The sequence below is a fragment of the Falco cherrug genome, chromosome Z, assembly GCF_023634085.1.
Source record: "Falco cherrug isolate bFalChe1 chromosome Z, bFalChe1.pri, whole genome shotgun sequence".
NCBI lineage: Eukaryota > Metazoa > Chordata > Aves > Falconiformes > Falconidae > Falco > Falco cherrug.
Genome location: NC_073720.1, coordinates 23,662,709 through 23,684,171, shown reverse-complemented (window position 1 = coordinate 23,684,171; position 21,463 = coordinate 23,662,709). Strand labels below are relative to the sequence as shown.

The window sequence follows — 21,463 nt, the reverse complement described above, 5'->3', positions numbered from 1 at the left end:
AGTAGTTTAAATAGGGTATACCCTGCCCTGTCTTGAGGGAGGTTAAATGGCTGACACTTAGAAAACAAGAAGGAGCATGTCTCAGGCTTGAACCTTGGATTTCTGTGGTGGCCTGAATTTCAGACTTGATATACATCCCATTGCAGTCATGGCAGCTGATGTAGTGCACTTCTGAGAATCAGACCATTTCTGAAGTGTACAGATCATTGCCCTAAATGACGTAAAACTAAAAATGTGTGTTATAATGTGATTGCTCTGTTTGGAGAACCAGAATGGTAGCAGGAAGTACGTTAACTTCTCAGCAGCTTCCCTATTCAGCCTTGTCTTTGATACTCTTCCTAGTTTCTCCCATTCATCTGTTCAGTGGGTAATCCCATATCAACTTTTCCCTCATAGCTTGCCTTTTTCCTCAAATCATACATCTTTTGTTAGCTGCTACTTTTCTACTTTTCAGTTAATTGAAGCTCTACTTTTTTTCCTGTGGTATGATTTCAAAATATTTCGTAATTTGCTGGGTCAGGCTCTGAGGAACGTGGTAGGAGCCAAGTCAAAACTCTTATTCCTATGTTAAGCAACTTTTGTTGGAATTTTTAAAAATCATGTTTCTTTTACAAAAGGGAGGTAAACATTGCGTTTTGTTTGTTTTCTACCAAGTGTCAGAGGAAGCTAATGCTTCGAAGAAAAGAAACACTGAAAAAATCAGATACCAAGGTAAGACCGTATTTTATTTTTTTATTCTCCACAAAACAGTTTTCTGTCAAGATATGGTGTGTTACTAAAAGAAGGGAAACTATGTTGTCTCCACTTACTTTCTAAAGCTGACAGCTTTACTCTTACTAACTTTGAAGAGGTATTCTGAAGTGCATGTCTAGTGAATACTGAAAAGTTACATTTGTGTATAGCATAAAGCTTACATGCAGTCCTGCCACACAGCTGGTGAATGACTAACAAAGGCAGTAAAATGGAGGGGTATGTAACTTCGATACGCATTTGAACTATTTCCTAATTTGTGCATGTGTAATTTGTGAAACTATGTGGATCCCTTTAGTTTTACTTTGGAACTTTGTATTCGTAAGTTAGAGTTGCTCCCCCTTGGTGGATATCATTAGGAAACGGATGTGCTTGAATTATAAATGAACTGAGTGAATGCCAAGTTCATGAACATGAGCTTGTGTATCCCTCAGCTTTTGAGGAACGTCTGAAAAGGCAATGCTAGCTTACTGTTTAGTTGTTTGTAAATTCTAAATAAGAACCTTTACAATTAAAGTTCTAAATGAAGACCCCAAATTTGGAAAGTATAAGTAGTTAAACATTGGGCTGGTTAGGTGAAATATGTAGGTTCATATTTCTTCAGAGATCTTGAATACATTCTGATGTTTAATTACTGTATATCATTTAATCAGAATAAATAAAAGTAGGTGCATATTTGAATGCATAAAATACAATCTTTCTCTCCTTTTAGGACTGAATAAAATCCTATATGTAGAAATAAATTTTATATAATTTTCATTTGATGTAAACTGAAGGTTTTGTTTGTTTGCAGCTTTACTGAAGCACATCATAACATTTTAATTTAATGCTTAAACTTCTGAGATGAGCTTTTCTTGATAACTGTCATAGCAAGACATGGAGTTGAATGGACTTGCAAAAATGTAGATTAAATTAAGATTGTACTTCATGACAGAAAATAGGGAGGAGAGAAAAAGGGTTATGTTGTATCCCTCTGTCAGCAATTTTTATGGGATCTTACTGCAGCCCAAACATAAGCACTTTCCGACCCAGGAAGCTACAGACCTGTTAGTCTAACCTCAGTACCAGGAAAAATTATGGAGAAGATCATACTAGGTGCTATTAAAAGGCATTTAAAGATCAATGCAATCAGCATGCACAGTCAGCATGAGTTCACGGTGGGAAAGTCCTGTTTAACTAGTTTGACATCCTTCTATGGTAAAGTTACCCACCTAGTGGATGAAGGGAAGGCAGCGGATATAGTTTCTCTGTTATTTTGGGAAGGCTGTTGAGAGTGCCCCTCACAGCATCCTTCTGGACAAGTTGTCTAACTGAGATGAGTAGGTATACGGTGTGCTGGGCAAAGAACTGGCTGAATGGCAGGGCTCAAAGGATTGTATGAATGTGGCTACATCTTACTGGTGAGTTCCTCAGGGCTCAATTCTAGGGCCAGTTTGGTATTTTTATCAACAATCTGGCTGCAAGAGTTGAATGCACCATTGCCAAGTTTGGTGGTACCACACTGGGAGGTGGTGTTGACTTGAGAGGCAAGAGGCCTTGCAGAGGGATGCAGGCAGACTGGAGCACCGGGCAGTCATCCGTGGCATGGCTTTTAACGAGAGCAGATGCCAGACTCCGCAGCCAGGATGGAGGAACGCCCGGCACAAGTACGAGCTATGAGCTACGAGCGGGGGCGAGTGGCTGGAGAGCAGCCCCGCAGGGCGGGGGCAAACCCCATCCTGGGGGCACCAAACACAGCGGCACCGGCCGGTCAGGAGAGGTGACTGTGCTGCTGTATTCAGCGCTGCTGTGGCCTCCCCTTGAGCACCCTGTGCAGTTCTGGGCCCCCTGGTTCAAGCAGCACGTGAAGGTCTTTGAATGCGTCCAGGGGAGAGCGGCAAGGCTGCTGGAAGGCACATTGTGTGAGGAGCAGCTGGGAGCTCAGCATTTGTCTGGGTTGCAGAAAGGGAGGCCAAGGGGTGACCTCATGGCTTCTCCAGCTTCCTGAGGGGGAGAAGTGGGGAGGGAGGTGCTGAGCTCTTCCTTCTGGTATCCAGTGATAGGGTGTGCTGGAGTAGTTCAAACCTGCACTGGGGAGGTTTGAACTGGACTTGAGGAAGCATTGCTTTACTGAGAGGGTGATTAAACACTCAAACAGGTTTCCTAGAGAGGTTGTCAATGCCCCAAGCCTATAAGTATTCATGAGGTGTTTGAATAACGCCCTCAATAATATGCTTTAACTTTTGGTCAGCCCTGAAGTGGTCAGGAAGTTGGACTTGATGATAGTTTTAGGTCCCTTCCAGCTGGAACTCTTCTATTTTCATTGTAATTGGCAAAGAAGCAATAGTTTTCTTCCTTGCTGTTGACCTTGTCACTAACATTCATTTCTTAATCATCTCGAGACTGTAATCTCACATGTGCTCTTTGTGGTTTTATCCTTCAAGTTTGATGACTGATTCTGGTCATCAAAGTAATGGATTGCTTACTGAGCAGCATATTTTGCTAGGAATGCATATAGGGCATAAGAGAGACATCTGATGTACATACTTGTTTTATGTGTCTGAAAAGATGGTCCTCAGTTTGGTGTTGCTGAATAGTAGTGTTAACTTTTTGTCCAGTTACTGGAATATCCAGAATGTTTCATACACCCTTTTTTATCAAGTTTAAAGGAACAAAGAATAAGCTGATGGTACTATCAAGAGTAGTGCTCCATTATGAAAGAGGTGATGCTACCTGATCTAGAAAATAAATGTTTGGTTTACGATTGTTTCTTTTAGTTTGGGTTTGTTTTCCTTTATTTTAAAAGGTTGTCTCTTGAAGATGCACTTTACAAAGTTGAGTAGTGAAAAGCTAAGTTTAAGTTGTCAATTTTTCAAATTTTTATTATAAGAACTTGGCTGATGATTTTAGCATATTTTTCTCTTTTAGCTGATGAAAAAACAAATGCAATCTGCAGTGCTTTTTATGGAATGGTTGAACGTATCAGCATAACCTTTTACATTTTAAATGTATGCTTAATTTCTTATCAGATTACTTGTAATGTGATATCTATATGTAATTTACAATCTATTTGAAGAAAAACTATAGGTGTAGTACTCAGTTTCAGGAAGCAGAGTAGTAGTAATGAATATATTATTTCTCCAGAACATAGTAAGATATTAAAATAAGTATTTTTAGAATCTATGGTTGTTTAGTTTTGGATTTTTAATGTCTGAACTGGTGCCTTTTCTTATTGCTCTTATATTTTCAGTGATTACAGTGAGATAGAGCACTAGTTCTTAAGCATTTAGTTAAGTCCACAGATGTGGTTTTGCTGACAGTAGTAAAATCTTTTTTTTTTTGGAAGCCAGTCCTTTGTTTAGTCATCACATGTCAAGCACAGTCCATTTAACCTTAAAAGTGTATCAACAATGCACCTAAGGAGGAGTTGGGGTGTGAAATATTTTCATTGCTGCTAGTGACTCATCTTCAGTTACGGTCATTGATATTACAGAGGAATTTGGGGGGGAAAAATGCCAACTCTGACTCCTCCTGATTTCCCATGTTTCAAAAAAAGAATAAAAATGTTTCTTGATCTCTGCAGGGGGCTTTTGAAGAAGGAATAAATGGTCTATTACAATAAATGCTCTTTTATTTTCTGCTGTATAAACTTAATAATTAAATTTCTATCTCATTTTACTCCAATGCAACTCAACATACTCTTAAGAGATGCTTCCATTCTTGTCCTGCAGCTTCCCTTGTTAAAGATGCTATTGACAAGTTTAACAGTGGAATGTAAACAGTGGCAAAAAAGAAGTCCTGAACGTAAGTAATTGCTTCCATGTAAGGTATACTCATATAAACTTTCATCTAGGCATATTAAACTGTGTGTATATGGAATCTCTGCTGATTGTATTTTCATACTGTAATTACTAAAAAGTTAAATACTTCCCACAGTAGAATGTACATTTAATTTCTGTATTCTCTTTGCACTTCATTTCTAAGTGAGCTTAAGAATTCAAAGTGAATTCTACTATGATGTAATCTTATGGTTCTGGACAAATAAATGCATGATTCCTATCACCATTCATCAGTCAATTATATGGAAAAACTACTGTTAGCAGATCTCCTAACAAAAGTTCCTTATGACGTTACTCTCCTTCTTCTTTCTGTGGTTGTTTCTTCTATCTTTCATTTGTATTTCCTTTTTAGGACAGAATGACTTTGGCAAATAATTTTATCTTCAGTTTGTCTTTCAAGAAACTGGTATTTTTTTCCTATAGAATCACACAGTCATTTAGTTTGGAAAAGACTTCTAAGATCATAGAGTCTAACTGTAAACCTAGCACTGCCAAATCCACCACTAAATCATGTCCCTGAGTGCCATATCTGCGCGTCTTTTAAATGCCTCCAGGGATGGTGACTCCACCACTTCCCTGGGCAGCCTGTTCTAATGTTTCAGTGGAGAAATTTTTCCTGCTATCCAGTCTAAACCTTCCCTGGTGCAACTTTTCCTCTTGTCCTTTGTGACCTTCTAGAGAGGATGTCCACTGCAGTAAAAATGAGACCCCATCTCTGGCATCACATAGGTAAGAGCCTGAGTCGGCAGGCAGGAGCATCCCCACTCTCCCCAGGATGCCCAAGGAACATTCACACATCTGTCCAGCTTCTGGACTGTCATGGAAGGCCTCCAAAGATTTACGTTAGGCTTTGTGGAAATTACTATTTAAGAGACTTTTAGTCACATAACAATTGCACACCAACATTCATCAAGCATCTGGCTTCCACTGACATCTGCAGGAGCTGCAGCATTAAATGTCCTTTGTTAGCACAGGTGACCTCTGCTTACAGCTTTTGAGGATTTGATGATTTTCCTACACAATGTGCTTGCTACATATTTTTTGATAATTCTGGGGTAAAACCACTTCTTTTTTCAAGGTGAGGTTGAGTAGTATATAAAGCCTCTCCAAAGGAGGCTTTCAGGATTGTTCAGGATGTTTTCCAGTTTGGTTATTTTAGTTTTCCATCTCAGTGAGGACTAAAATCTCTTGCATTTCTGGAGGAAACAATTGACAAATCAGGGTGCCATCTGTGGGCTGAAGCAGTGCTTGCTCCATAAAACTTTAATCAGTCTTGGACAAATTACATGACATATAGATGGAGCAACATAAATACTGTTTCCAAATACTAATATTAACATACTACGAAGACTTAGAACCTGGGGTTTACCATTCTTTTTCCACTGGGAGAACAGTCTATCTGTACCTAACTCCTAATATTCACAAGCGGAGGGAATCATGCAGTACTTTTTTCCTGATTTCTGATTTTTCAGCAAACTTAGTATCTGGTAGACTAAGACCTGTACCACACAGAGTAAAGACCAAAGAGGGGCACTAACAAGAGGAAGGAACTAGGAAGCATCATCTAGTTTTGTCTTCCTTCTAGTGGTACTGTTTATGCAGTGCTAAACTAACTCCTATTAATTCATTATGAAAACAAGCAAGTATTTGCAAGTATTGCTAATAAACTCACGGTAATTTACCCAGACATGTTTTCAATCATACCTCCTTTAGTGTTGGGGGTTTTTTTATTAATACTTCACAAAAGTGTGTTGTATTATGATAATACTAGCTGAAACTTTGAAGTAAACCTTTAGTGGTAAGTCCATTACACTGTAATAAAATACTAGTCTTGGATTTAACAGGGATCAGAGCTTTTGGGTTAAGGAAAGGTGGGAAAAGACACATCAGTTTATTTTAACACAGGAACACAGATCACTTATTGATCCCGAGAAGCACAAGCCACTGAAACAAGTGCTAGCTTTTGTATTTGTTAGGTGTTATCAGTCAGAAGGTATAAATTCCTCAGTTCTTCAAAATTCTTTTTATACGTAAGTATTAGTGCTGACTAGTGACTGATTTCACTCTGTTGCAAGGCTGATGTGGCCAGACACTGAAAATAAAACCATTCAGAATCTATGTGAGAGTAATCTGTTTTTTCAGATGTCCCATTTGGAGACTTCTGAAACAGTTCACACTACACTATCATAAGTATTCAAGTAGTACTCACTGTTATGTCTCCTGTCAAGGACCCATTAGCACCTTTCAACCCAGTAAAACTTACTAATTAATCTTAAAATGACTAATTTGAGTATTTTAATGTCAGGAGAGGCTTGGGGTTTTTATTGTTTACAAAATGATAGGAATGTGTTTTAGACAGCAAATGGTGATTTCCAGTATTTTGGCATTTGGCCAAATCAGAAAGCATTTTGAGATGAGCATTAAAGTCACTTCCAGCTTCTTTCAAAGTTCATATACTTGCTGCATATGGTGACCAATTAATAGGAGCCGGCAAAAAAATGTCTTCTTATAAATAGAATTTTTTTGCCCTATTGGAATAAAATCATAGTTCATATGCTTTGTAAGCCTATCTCTAAGAATGGTCAACCTCAAATGCTTCTTACAGGTATGTAAACCAAAAATGTGACATTGAACGAATTTGGGAAATACTGATTTTTGGGTGCTTTTCATGAATAGGCTGCTGTCTTAAAGCAGATTATTTGAAATCGCCTACAGTTTTTATCTGGGTAAAATACCTGGAGATGTTAGGTTTCCTTACTAAAATATCTAATTATTTTAAACTTTAAGCTATTTGCTTAAAAATATTCTTGGGTCTTGACCTATTTTTACTGGCTTGCTGACTTGCTTTGCTCAACCATTCTTACTTGTTCCCAGGTGATAAGATTTATTATTAGAAATCTTAATTTTGTACTAGAGAAATGATCTGTGCATATTAAAATGCAAATAATATTTTGCAGCCAAAGGTTTGCCTTTTTGGCTACCTTTCTGAGGGAAGAAAAAAAGTTGCTGCTGAGAATTTGAACAGAGTTGCAGTGGCTGTGTGAAAATGAGGTGTATCTAAATAGGAATAACAGAAATACTAGTTTCATACAATTTATTAATAAGAGTATGAATGTTAGTCTGTCTTGTTACTTTGGTTTCTGCTTTTAGTAATGGCCAGTTCATTTCTTGTAAATGAGAGCCTGTCAGCATTTCAATTTTAAAACTTATTTTCAGAGGTTATAACTTGGCAGTCCTACATTTCTTTGGGCACAATGTTGGCAAATAGACTTGAATCCACAATGCAAATTTTATTTTTGAAAAGGTTTTATTTTAGTTTCTTGTTCTCTCAGTTTCCAGTATTATTTATGTAGCTCTAGAGCTGCTAAATCAGCTGAATTAAAACTTTCTAACAGTCATTTGGCTCATAAAAATAGAATTTAACTTTCACCTTTGCAAAATAAGGAAGTGGAAGCAACCATATTTTATACCATATGAAATAGTTGTGGTCCCTGCATAATTCCTATTTTTCTTTGCAAAATATCACTATTCTGCCAAACTCCTCTTAGTTTAATAGAAATTCCTGTATAAACATGTGCATAGTAGTTGCTTTTACTTTCCTAGCATTTGGTAGCATTTTTCTTACTTGTATTCTGTATCACTAGGCAATTGTGTGACATTTGATTTTTGCAAGTGTAATGATGCATAACTGAAAAAGTTTTATCATGATTCATAACTGAAAAAGCTTTAACTGACAGTAGATTGAGCAATCTGTGTTCTTGACAGTAGCAGCTGCCATAAACAAATGTGTTGTCCTAGTGTCTTAGATCTGCGCTGTTCCTTCACTAAATTAGGGTTAGTGATTTCTTTCTGAGGAAGATGTGGCCTATTCTGACACTCACACAATATGAATATTGACTAGGAAGCACATCATCATGATTATATATCTAAAAGTCAAGACGTGCTACAAAGCAATAGTAGAAATAGGTAATTCCAGATAGTGAGGACTCACAATAATCACAGTGGGCGTGGCGGAGGAAAGAGTTGTATGGTTTTCTTCATATACACCAGTGAATGCAAATAAAAGCACACTAATTAATTTTATCATGTATGTAGGATATTCATGTCATTAAAGAAATCTTGCTCTTATAATAGCACAGACCATTGCGGTAGTACATCTTGCCCTCTCCTCTGGGCTACTCTGCTTTAAGCAACTTAACCTGAACACTTGTTCATGACACCACCTCCCATAGCTCTTAACCATAAGCTTAATTTGGGAACCCTCTATTCAAATTTTGTTTCAGGATTTAGAGACAGCAATTCTCTAAGTAAAAGGGTTTTTTTGTGACATGTAATTTAATGCATTTTTATATCAGTGGTTTTGCTGATTTTCATCTTGAAACAAATGCTGCTTTTAAAACTACTAATTTAATGCTTCTCAAAATTTGTGGAGATTAAAACAACAAAGTTACTTTATTAAAAAATAGTACTTTTATAAATTTATGAAATCAACTGTATTGTATTTAGGAGATATTTAATGCTGTTCTGAGACAGATAAGGGGCTTCCTTTTTGTTAAAGGAAAAGCTATTATTGAAGTAATTGTTTTTAAGATCAGAGATTCAGAACCCAAGCTTGGGCAAAAAATGTTCCAATCATCCTAAGATTTATATCTGTTAGAGTAGCTTTCGTTTCTCCTGTTAATAGGTCCAAATGCTTCACTCTTTCAAAATTCATGTGTTTATGCAGATGCTGGAAGTTAACATGGATCTGAGAATTGATTGGAGTCCATTGAAGGCTGTTAAATCCAATAATTTGCTTTTTATTCAGAAGATCTGTGAGCCTTAAATCACTGCGTTTTGCAAGAGCATTCTGGGGAACATTACCACATCCCTGAATAGTACCGTAACTTAAGTACTGCTGTTGCTTAGGGTTGGAGTTAGGATGTTGGCCTTTTAGGGCCTTTCTTCTCCTTGCATGTAGCCATGCTTGTGAACACTAAGGATTGTTACATGCTTTTTAAGTTCTTTAAATATGATAGGTTTTCCAATCCTGATCAAGCATTTGGTGGGAGGCTGTTTAACAGGGAATTGGAAGACTGGAAGAATTTGATTGCCCACATTGGTAATGTTGATGGATACCACTGAAAAAAATCAGGCTTGCTTACTTTGAAGTATGACTGTACTTCACATTTCAGCATTATGTACCTATACTTACATACCTGAGCTAGTTCAGGTATAAAAAAGAATGCAGAAACATTAACACCACACTTATTTCAGTCTAATTTGACTTGCTGAAAAGTGACAATGGATTAGCCCAGCAGGACACCACAAAATGGTAAACTGCTGCTGACAACCAAACTAGTTTTTCAGAGGATACACAAGTTTGTGTCTAGCTGACCTGCCTTTTGGTATACACAAGTCTGTATCATCCAATGTGAATAAACCAATTAATTTTATTTTTCAGTAATTTCTACTAATCCAGGTATGCTATCAGCATTAGGACAAAAAGAGGTAAGTCTTTTTGTTTGTTAAGAAGTAATACAATTATGTTGGGAAAAAAAAGTGTATACAGTTGTTGCATTTTCCTATGACTACTCATGTGGTGGACTACTGCTAAGATACTGGCATTGTTGTTCTAATGTTTTTCTTCCCTTGTATTATAACTACTAATATTTCCTGGTTGTAATGAATGATCTTCTAAACAGAAAGTTTTATATATTGCATTTCATACTTCATATGAAATAATCTAACATTATGTGTTACAGAGAAGAGTCAGTATTCTTACATCTAGAGTTCTGTGGTTATAATTTGAAAATAATTTGTTGAGTTCTTCCTAGCTTTGGAAGAAATAGCAAATCAAGAATGTCTTAGGGTAAGACATTCTTGAATATAGTGTAAGACATTACATTGATGTCTTAGACTATGTTGATTGGACTTTGGTATGCAACATGACCTGAGAATATTCCTGTGGCTATGGCTTTTCTTCGTCCTAGCAGCTTTCCTCCCTGTATTACCACTCACAACAGGGAACTCAACTGCTGTTAAGAGTCACTATTAACAAGTTGTTTGGTTATACACTTTCATTTGACTGTATTGGTATGGCATGTTTGGTCTGATATCCCATTTTGTGGCCTATTTTGTTGAGATTTTTTTGTTTCAGGTGTTGCATATATAAAGCATATTTGCTTATACAGAATATATTTTCACAATTTTTATTTCTTTGAGCTAATTCTCATTATATATATATATGATATCAAATAAAAAATTCTCATTGTTTGTATGGGAGGAGACAGAATGCATCCAGATCATAGGTTTATATTAAAAAAACAAACTCTTAGAAGTACTACATTGTAGAACATAATGCAGTAATGAAACATCCAGTCCACTGAGAGTCCACTGTTCTCAATCTTCAGCAGCACGTAGAGCTTCTGGCTGCCGTAGCTCTATTTCTCCCTCTTTTCTCTCCCAAATATATCCATATTGCTGAGAACCATTTAATTCATGGATGCAGTTAGTCTTTGCAGCATCTTTATTTTCTGAGTGCTATACATTTTAAGTTGGTGCAGTTAGCATGGATTCATTGTTGCAAGCAGCTGCAATGATTTAAACAACACAGCTCTGGTGCTGCTGCTGTTTTTTTCCTCAGTCTTTCATTACGTGCACAGTTCATGTGTGCACTCCATAATCTGCTTCAGGTACAATAATGTTGTTTTACAGAGTATTAGTACACTAATGAACAACTGGTGACAGTGACACTTGAAACAGCTCCAACTGGATTTAAAAATAGTGTGTCACTCTATAGCCATATTTCTTAAGAAGCTGCAGATAATTTTGGCCATTCTTACAAGATTTACAGATGTAACCTTACATAGAACAAATACTACAGACCGGGCTACCTGCAATCTGTAGGTTTATTTTTACTTTTTTATAGTTGCAGGCTGTAAAGGATAATCTTGAAATGGTGCTCGCGGCAGCTGAGTCAAAGAATAAACAACTGGAAGAAGATCTGAAAAGGTAATACAATAATTCGGATTTATGAGTGCTGTAAGCTTTTTTATGACACATTGGGGGTTTTTACTGTCTGGGAAAACTATTTAATTTGTGCCATTCCCTACTTTTCATGTTGCAAAGAGAACAGCAGTGGCATGAGGAACAGAACCAGTTAGTAGATTTTCTTACTAAAATGGAAGAAGAGACAAAAGCCCAAGCTGAACTTGCTCAAAAAAGGTATTTCTACAGTGTTGAGTTTTTATTTTAAAGAATTTAAATAAAGGTTTAAATAAATCAAGAGCAAATGAGCAAACAAAGTCTTAGAACATACTTCTTCTTTTGTTAAATAACTCAATAATCAGTATTTGTAACACAGAAAATAATGCTATCTGCTTATATCCTGTGATTCAAGATGTTGAACTTACAACACTAGAAAATAAGGGGGGGTTACTTAACTTTTGTATTATTTTATCAAAATTCATGTTCTATTGCTGTGGTTTTACTATTAGTTCGGATATTGATGAACTGCAAAATGAAATCTTGAAAGTAACGACCTTTAAGAACAAACTCTTGATTGCTCTGACGGAATTCCTAGAAGAACATTTTCCCCTTCCAAAGGAAGGTGTAAGTGCTAAAAAGGTAAGATTTTCTTGATAACTATTACATTTTGAGTGTTTAATTTCCACTTAATTAGATGCAATATCTTTTTGAAGTCACAAGCACAGAATGTGCAGTTATATTTTTGGAACAAGTGTAGTTCTTACACCTGATCCTTAAGGTTTAATTGATACTTTTCAGGTTGGTTTTCTATTATTTAAGGCTGTTCTCAGCTCAGTATGTTCTTTTTTAGTGCATATATCCATTACCCAATGAGATATGTAGCAATGTATTGTATTTCTTACTGAACTGCAAGCTGTGCCAAATTTAGAAATGGTGAGGGGTTCACTCCAAATCATTCCATTTTCTTTTTTACTGGACTAGGCAAGTGGATTCATATTTTCCTTGGCAAAGCAAATTTTAATTGTTTAACAATGTTTTTGGAACAATAATATGGACAAGTGTTTATAATTACAGTGTAGTTTGGAATGTTAACCATCAGTTTCTGATCAGGCAAACTGGGCCAAAAATTATCTTAAAACTTCAGGGAAAAATCAACAGTCAGGGAGTATTTTGCATGATAAATTCAAAGTCTGCAGTAAAAATAAACCTCTTACCATTACTATTTGAAGGTTACAAAAAAAGCTACAAAAAAGATGGGGTGGATTTTTGTTTCAGACACACTTAAGAATTCAGAAATAGAAAGTGATTTCTTTAATCCATTTCCCTATTATTTCAAACAATCACATAATGTGATTTCTTTAATATTATCATTTTGCTCCATTTTAAAACTAATTATTTTTGTAACTACTGTTTCTGTTGGGGTTTGTTTTAGTACCTCAGCACTCTGGTTAGAAAATGTCTCCGAACTTCCAGTCTAAATTTATTCAAGTCTGACTACAGATCCATGTATTTTTTATACCAGTATTGTTTATTCCTCCTGATATTTTTATAGAATTTAATTTTCTCAGCCTCTGTTATACTGTCAGAAATTCTTATACCCTCTCTTTCTTTGTTTTGCTAATTGAACTAGCTTTGCTAGTTCTTGTTCTTCTCCTGTAAGACATTTTTTTTCAATTCCCTGGATTATCCTAATAATACTCATTTTCTATGTTTGGTTCCACTTGGATTCATCTGTTTTGGAACCTGGTAAAAATCAATATTATAAATAAAACTACTAGATCACAGTCACTACAAAAACACTTAATGACACCAGTGACTTTCTTCCTGTTATTTCCAACTGATGAATCCTGAGCTTTTAATTAAAGAAAGTCTTGGTTTTGCACAGAAGTACATATTTTGTATATAAAAATACCAAATAGAGCCTTTCAAGGCATCATGTCCATTTTCAAAGTCTTATTTAACCATCTTCGAACAACTTACTCTATTATATCTTAGTTCTGCATATCGATGCTTTCCAGTTTCCTCCTGTTACTAAATATGATACATTTTGTTCCAACATTAAGAAATAAAAGCTTCAGGGATTTAATGAACAGTCACCTTTCAGTCAGCCTGATATGTCATCTCCCTATTGCTGGGAACCTGTGCTGGTGGTTCTTCATCTTACAATTGTTCTAGGACATGCCTCTTCAAACATTAATGACTTTCCCAGACACATTTTAAGTAATTGTCCATTTTTCTCATATGTATCATTATTATTTCCTTAAAAATACTTCTTCTACAATGAGATATGTCGATGTTTTTGCTCCCATTTATGTGATGTCATAGAAAAATAAAGGCTGGAATTGGCCTCTAGAGCTTCCATTCCAACACCATCACCAAGGTAGTGCCAATGTCAAAGGTGGATTGAGGTGCTCATGGTCATATCCAGCTGTGTTTTAAATACAAGAAATGGTGAATTCATGTGTATGTTCCAGAATTATGAGTAAAGTTTTATGTAAAAGTCTCCCACCCCAGAGCAAAATCAACTGCTTGAATTTTCTCAGCCTCTGTTATACTGTCAGAAATTCTTATTAGCTACCCTGCCTTCATCTCTCTTCCATGCAATTTTCCTTACTAAAATCTAAAGAAAGAAATAATCACCCAAGGTGTTTGGGATTAGTCAACCCTTCCCCTGCTCACAGAAGCGCACCTTCTATCTTTCTTTCTTTATTTATTTTACTTAAATGTATAAATTATTTCGATAAATTTTGAAGCAAGGTCTTGTCTTAGTTTTTATTTTATTTATGCATTTCCTGAACCCTTAAACACAGTTTGTTTTCTGACAAGTCTTTTCCCTTTCACTCGTTGTGAATCTATAGTTGCTTCCTGTATCTTTTGACTCAGTTGCATCTCAGTGGCTCAGCTGCAGGTCCTCTGTAATCTGCATCTAAGTGATTAACTGTGAAGGCAGGAGACACGGTCATTTTCACCTATATTGTTTTCTTTATTGTCGGCAAACACAAATTGTCAGCATTAGCAATGAAATTTGCAGCTACCTTGATTTGGAGGAACATGGTATTCACATCTATCATCAGCTTGGTTCAGTAGTCTGGCAGCACCAGACTCTCACCTCTGTACATCAGTAATTTTACTTCATTTCATGGAAGCTTCTTGTGTTCTGTAGTTCTGCGTGAGTGTAGGGCACAGCTGCAGAGTAGTGTGAACTACCCCCAGCCTCACCCTCCTTTCACCAGGCATCTGCATCTGGGATTGGAAGTGGGAGGGAAGACTGAGTCACAGCAGCTCAGGTTAGATTCTGTTGCCATGGCCCGCACCTTTACTATAGGTAGGGATTGTGGTAAGAATTATCTTGCATTTTAAATCTCTGATTGAGGCACATTTTTTCTCAAGGTAAGAAATACAAAATGTCATATGTTGAGGAATATTTTTTATGCCAGTCTATCTCAGGGAAGGGAGAATGTGGTGTAGAGGAATGAAGCTGGGTTAATTAGCATTGATAACATACAGCTGTGGTTGGCTTCAGGGGCAGCGGGTTGGCCCATGTAGATAAGGTGCAGCTGTGGCTGGTTCTGTTAAGGGGTTGAGAGCCAGTGAAGGGAGAGCCGCCGAGGAGGAAGCAGAGAAAAGAAGAAGCAAGAGAAGGGAGAATGCATGCCCGGGATGAGGAGAGGGCAGCAGAGGAACTGTATGAAGAGAATGTTGGTATGAGATAGTAAAAAGACCTTGTTGCAGCTGGCTAGTTTGGAGAGTGCTGTGATATGTGGTACTGTTCAGGTTAAATAAATAAATGCTGAGCATCCTGCTTAAAAGTGACTTCATGAGCATTAATTAATTGGAGATATTTATTATATTGTTAACACTTAAAATATCTAAGTAATACAATTTTACAAAACAATATATACAATGTATATTATAAACCTAGTTCTGTGAGAGTGCGATCCTCTTCACACTAATATCCCTAGAATTTTGTTCTTTATATATCAGTGTTAGTAATTAATTACTGAAGTCATAACCTAATTTCAACTTCGAAACATTAATATTGAACCCACTACCTAAGTTAGGTAGTAGTATTTTTGGTCAGAGAAATAACAAAGTATCTTCATGATTGTGCTAAGGAACCTTTAGCAACTTCTTAGCATAGATTCTGTTTGTTCAGCCTAGTATCAAGATAAAGGCAAAAAATTAGGCATTATTTAGCATTTTTGAAGGAAGAATATTAAGAACTACAACTGCAAAAAAGGAGCCAGCACTTGCCTATCACAAATTCTTCTTTATTGCATGTATTCTTCTGTTCCAGAAGTGGAGTATGTGTAAGATGCTGCACAGCTGTTAATATCTTAGGACTTAAATTCATATATGCAACAGCAGTGCTGAGTGAGCAGCCACCAGTGCTGTATTATCTCCTTTGTTTTGTTGAATGTGGAGTGAATGGGGGAAAAGAATAAAATTGAAAAACAAAAGAATCAGCTTCACCGTGCAACAGCATAAGCAGTTTTGTTGGCGTTGCTGCCTAAGGAATTCTTAGGCAGTTGCTACAAATGAAAAAAAGTAATTTTCTAATGATATTTTATCAAAGACTTTTTTTTCTTCCGAAATTTTTAATGATTCTTAAGCTATGCCTAACATTGTACTCATAGAATGGTTTGCACTGTACTGCATTATAAATATGATGTACTTGGTTTTATTTAAATGTAAACCCAGGTAGATATGCTACGATCACTTGAGAACTTTTTTTAATAAATAATTCAAAAAATGTTACATTTGGAGTGTTATGATATTGAACTGGTAGATTTAAATGTTATCTTGTGTTTCTGTCAAGACTGAATTAAAGTAAAAGTCTTCATGTGTTGTATACTATGCAATAAAGTAACTGTGTTGTTGTTTTTCTTTGTCAGTTAACATTTTTTGTAACTATTTAGTTTTAGGTTTTGTTAATTTGGCTGGGGGGGTGGTTGTCTTTGCAGAATTCTGAGAAGCCAGCTGCAGAACTGATAACGCTGCATAAAATTTTGGAGGTAAGATGGTTTTGTTACATAGAGATTCAGAGGATTTTCCAATAGTCCGATCTGATCGTAATACATTAAGATAACAGTATATGATGTACGGCTAAGATAGTTGAAAAGTAGAATGTTTATTACTTCTGTCATATGTCTGTTTTAATTCCTTTCAAATTAAACCCCCGACTTTTTACAAGAGAGGTGGTAGTAATTTAGATAACTAATCTTCAGCTTAAACTGAAGAATGATTATCCCATATTTCTTTATTTTGTAATGATTATTTTAAAGAAGTTTTATGAGTCTTAATGGCTCATATTAGGGGAGACAAATGCTATGCTTAACAAAAAATCAGTTGTTCCATTTCATGCTATATTTTGTACTGTTTCATTGAAAGTATTTCTGAAATACAGCACAATAGCAGTCAGAAGGGCCAATCTGTCTGTATACTTGTATGTTAACAGGATTATCGTTGTGTATGAGGAAATCAATGAGTCAGTTTCATGCATTTCTAATTGATTTTATAAGTATGCCAGCATTACTTCATATATATTTTTATCACAGTGCAATTTATGAATTTGAATTGCAAAACATAATTTTGAAGGAGCATTAAAAATCTTTTCACTAGCATTGTTCCTTCTTGTGTTAAATGTAGCATTTGAAGTGAAATTTCCTATTCCTCCTCCATCCTTACTCTTCACGTTGTAAGCATCTATATATAAGACCTCCCTGGGATAAAAAATTTGTTCCAGAGGGAAAACTTGATGAACAACTTTCTGGCATTAAGGTACTATGATCTAGTCACTATGACATAGTTGTAGTTTTTAAAGCTCAGACATTGGGCTTAATCTTCAAAATAATTTCATATGCTTCAAGCATCTCAGAATGCCTATTAATGCCAAATTAGGCAGAGCTTGAAAGCAGATTTTAAAATAGCCATGTTCCCTATGCGATTAGAATTTTAAAGCTCTTCTAATGCTTTACAATTTCCTTCATATGTTCCTGATACTGTTAATCTCCTCATAATGTGAACATGTAGAAGTAGTGTCTGATTTCCAAAGTCTTCCAAAAATCCAGACTTTCTTTTAGTTTTAAGTAACATTGACAGTTTATGCCAAGATAGTTATCTTTGTTGTATGGGAGTTTTTTTCCTTGAGCTTGGCTCTAGCTTCAAGTCCCTGTTAAGTTTCAACAGTATTTTCTTAAATACAGATAATAGTTTCTTGAAGAGACAAATGCAATGTCATCTTTGTATTATAATTCCAGATTTAGAATTTGATGTTGCAACAGTGATTTATTCACAGAATTACAATCAGTAAATATGTTCCTAACCATGTTTCCTCGATCTCCATGTGCATGTTTGTTAAGTAATGGAAGTGTACGTTTTTAATAAATCCACTTTGACAAGCTAGGTGTGTGCATTTATATTATTTAGGTATATCAGTACATCATTAAACTAGTGTAAGTAGTAAGCAAGCAGTAAACTCTTTTTCTCATGCAAACCTCAGAATTTTTATTATACTCTTATATTTATGTATATATATAATTTTTATTCCTGTAAAGAGCTGTAATTTTTTACAGATGTAGTAATTCTTTTCCTTGCAAACAGTTAGATAATTATTCCTTTCTGATTGAGAATTTAATGAACTATTTTAAGATTTGAAAGGCTGCTTACAATACAAAAGTATGTAGTTACAGCCATAAAGGTTATTTTGGAATATCTAATGTCAGAAAAAGCTAAGTAACAATTCATCTAAAATGATGTGTTTGGAGGAAATACTTAGAATTGGGGCAGGTAAGTAGAAAAGACATAAACTGGAAAAATTATTTGGAATGTTCTGGAAAAAAGAGCAGTATTTTATTTTTTTTAATAGCAGTGGGTGAAAGAAGAGTAAAGTCTGGTGGTGAAGGATTTTGAGGTTTTCTTCAGCGATAGAGGCAGATAGAATATTTTGTACCTACTGAAAGTGGGGAAGCTATAACATTTAGAAGTTCTGTGTAGAAAGGTGAAATATCTGTGATAAACGGAGAGAGTACCATGGGGTGAGTAAGATTATTTCATGTGTAATGTGTGTAATATTCCCCATGAGCAGTATTATGAGGGCATAAACATGGTCTCCAAGATCAGAAAAAGAAGGTCAAAACTGATCTTTGTTTTTACCTCCATTAATTAATTCTATACATAGACAAGGAACAAAGGAGTAAGAAACTATCAAGAGGAGATTAATTGTTTAAGGTGCTTGTCATGCCCAAACAAGAAGTGATATTAAGAATTTGAATACTCCATTTATGAGATGAGCAAAAAAAGATTGGATGTGCAAACATAGTGAAGTTAAAAGTAGGACTATGGTGATTAGTTTTTCACAGGTGCAGACTTACTTATTTCTAACACTACCTACAGAAGGACATGAGCCTTATGAGGAGCAGCTGAGGGAACTGGGGTTGTTTAGCTGGGAGAAAAGGAGTCTCAGGGGAGACCTTATTGCTTTTTACAAGTGCCTGAAAGAGGTTGTAGGCAGGTGGGGATAAGTCTCCACTCTTGGGTAACAACCAACAGGACAAGAGGAATCAACCTCAGGTTGTACCAGGTCAAGTTTAGGTTGGATATTAGAAAAAACTTTTTTGTTGAAGCATTGGAACAGGCATTGGAACAGGCTGCCCAGGGACATGGTGGAATCACCACCCCTGAAGACACTCAAAAAAACATGTAGATGCAGTGCTTAGGGACATGGTTTAGTGATGGACTTGGCAGTCCTGGGTTAGCGGTTGGACTTGATGATCTCAAAGGTCTTTTCCAACCTAAATGATTCTGTGATTCTATGAAATACAGGAAAAAGAATTCCTAATGTAATACCTTTTTTTTGTTTGGTAGCTTATTAGTGAGGTGAAATTTAGAAAAAAAATCTAAGATGGACATTCTTTGCTAAAATCTGAAAGTGAGGGAGAAATACTATTTGGTTTTGAGCTAGAGATTTCAAAAAATCTAGCTTTCCCTCTTAGTTAATGCTTTTAATCTTAACAGATGCTGATTTAAAGATTAAATATATAAGGAACCTTCATGTTCAGATTTTTTACGCATTTACTGTCAAAAATCCACTAAGATTTTTTTGACAGATTGTGACAAAATTAGTCTGGATAAAAGGAGAATTCTCATTCTCTAAGTTTTACATCAAAAAAGATGTTAAGTTAATTGGAAGTTCTTAATTTCACTTCTGCCTTGAACAGGTCTTGTATTTCATATATTGCCTACATAAGTGTCTCGTTACAACAATTTGTAGAAATTTGGTTAAAGGAGATAAAAATCTAGTTGTGTGTTCATTTCCTAAATCTTACCTTTTTGGTTTTCCAGATTCTCATAGAACAATTAATGCACAGGCCACATGAACCCTATGTAACAATCAATGACTCATTCTGGCCACCTTACGTTGAGCTGCTGCTGCGATATGGAATTGCCCTGAGACATCCGGAAGATCCAAACAGAATGCGCCTAGAAGCCTTTCACATATAGCATGACATACCTGTTTACTTTAACACAAAACAAAGCACCAGTACATTTACTTGGGGGCTAAGTCATACTTGGGTTCTATGATGAGCTTTTTTTATTATCAGCAACCTTTTCTTATTGGATTATTATTCTTTATTATTAACTGTGTATTTGGTCAGATAGTGAAATACGAAAAAAAAGATTAAAATTTCTACCTTAACTGTTAGAAACATTACATGTAATTAACATTAATTACATTAGGGAACCGTTAGCTTTTCGTTTCATGGCAAGTGATGCATTGTAAAGGGGTTTTTTAGCTGCTTTAAGAAGATGCAAATTCAGGTAATGGGCAAATAAAAGATTAAAATTAAATCAACTGGTCTTGCTTTTTAATTTTTTTACTTTTACAATCTTATTTAATGTATCACTTTCATTTTAACTTCTTAGATGGTTTTAACTCTAACTTTTTTAATTTTCTTGAGTATTTTGTTGTACTCTGCAGAGGTGAAGTTTGAAATAACTCACTTAGTAGCTCCTCCTGTATGTAGCCTTGCAAACATTTGGAATTAACAGTGAAGTATCATTTCAGGATTGTGGGGGGGGGTGGTGGTGGTTTTTTTCTGAAAAAATTTTTTGGCTTTAAGATAAACTGTTAGGAAAGCTGTGCAACAGACTGCAAATGTTGAGTGTGCAACTGTACAGCTGGGTACTTCCTAAAGAACCTGTACTGTGTTATGCTGTGTTGGCTAACAGTATCTGTTCAGACTTCTTCAAATCTAGTTTATCAAGGTTTTTAACAAATCCCTGTTCTGTTGATTTCTACAGTTTTGAAGTTATGTCAATTGACACCTTCTAGATAAATGCTGCCATTCTGTGTCATTCTAATTGCTTTTTTATAGCCCTTGTTACTGCAGGCCATGGGTGCACAAAATTCTGCTCTTGCCTTATCTACAGTATCTGTAATCTTGGGAAATACAATATGCCTTTCATTAACCAGATTTCAGTTTATTGGAGTAGTAACTTTAATGATATTTCAGTTCAGAGAAAAATAAAGGGTTGTATAGAATCATGTAGTGGTTTGGGTTGGAAGGGACCTTAAAGACCATCTAGTTCCAACGCCCCTGCCATGGGCAGGGACACCTTCCACTAGCCCAGGTTGCTCCAAGCCCCATCCAGCCTGGCCTTGAGCACTGCCAGGGATGGGGCACCCACAGCAGCTCTGGGCAGCCTGTTCCAGTGTCTCACCACCCTCACCACAAAGGATTTCTTCCTAACATCTAGTCTAAATGTACCCTCTTTCAGTTTAAAACCATTAACCCTTGTCCCATCACTAAGGTCCCTGGTAAAAGAGTCCCTCCCCATTTTTCCTGTAGGCCCCCTTTAAGCGCTGGAGGGCTGCTACAAGGGCTCCCTGGAGCCTTCTCTAGGCTGAACAGCGCCAACTCTTT

General features: G+C 36.1%; 1 protein-coding gene across 1 annotated transcript in view; it reads left to right on the top strand.

The window, feature by feature from the left end:
- Positions 1-20,387, top strand: part of CENPK (centromere protein K) — a 32,538-nt gene extending 12,151 nt beyond the window's left edge. The window contains exons 3-10 of the mRNA XM_055699069.1: positions 655-711; positions 4,461-4,533; positions 10,012-10,058; positions 11,479-11,561; positions 11,679-11,774; positions 12,047-12,176; positions 16,502-16,552; positions 19,881-20,387. Of these exons, the coding sequence (XP_055555044.1) occupies positions 655-711; positions 4,461-4,533; positions 10,012-10,058; positions 11,479-11,561; positions 11,679-11,774; positions 12,047-12,176; positions 16,502-16,552; positions 19,881-20,039 (696 nt within the window). The 3' untranslated portion in view covers positions 20,040-20,387. The remainder of the gene's footprint in view (positions 1-654; positions 712-4,460; positions 4,534-10,011; positions 10,059-11,478; positions 11,562-11,678; positions 11,775-12,046; positions 12,177-16,501; positions 16,553-19,880) is intronic.
- Positions 20,388-21,463: the final 1,076 nt, after the last annotated feature.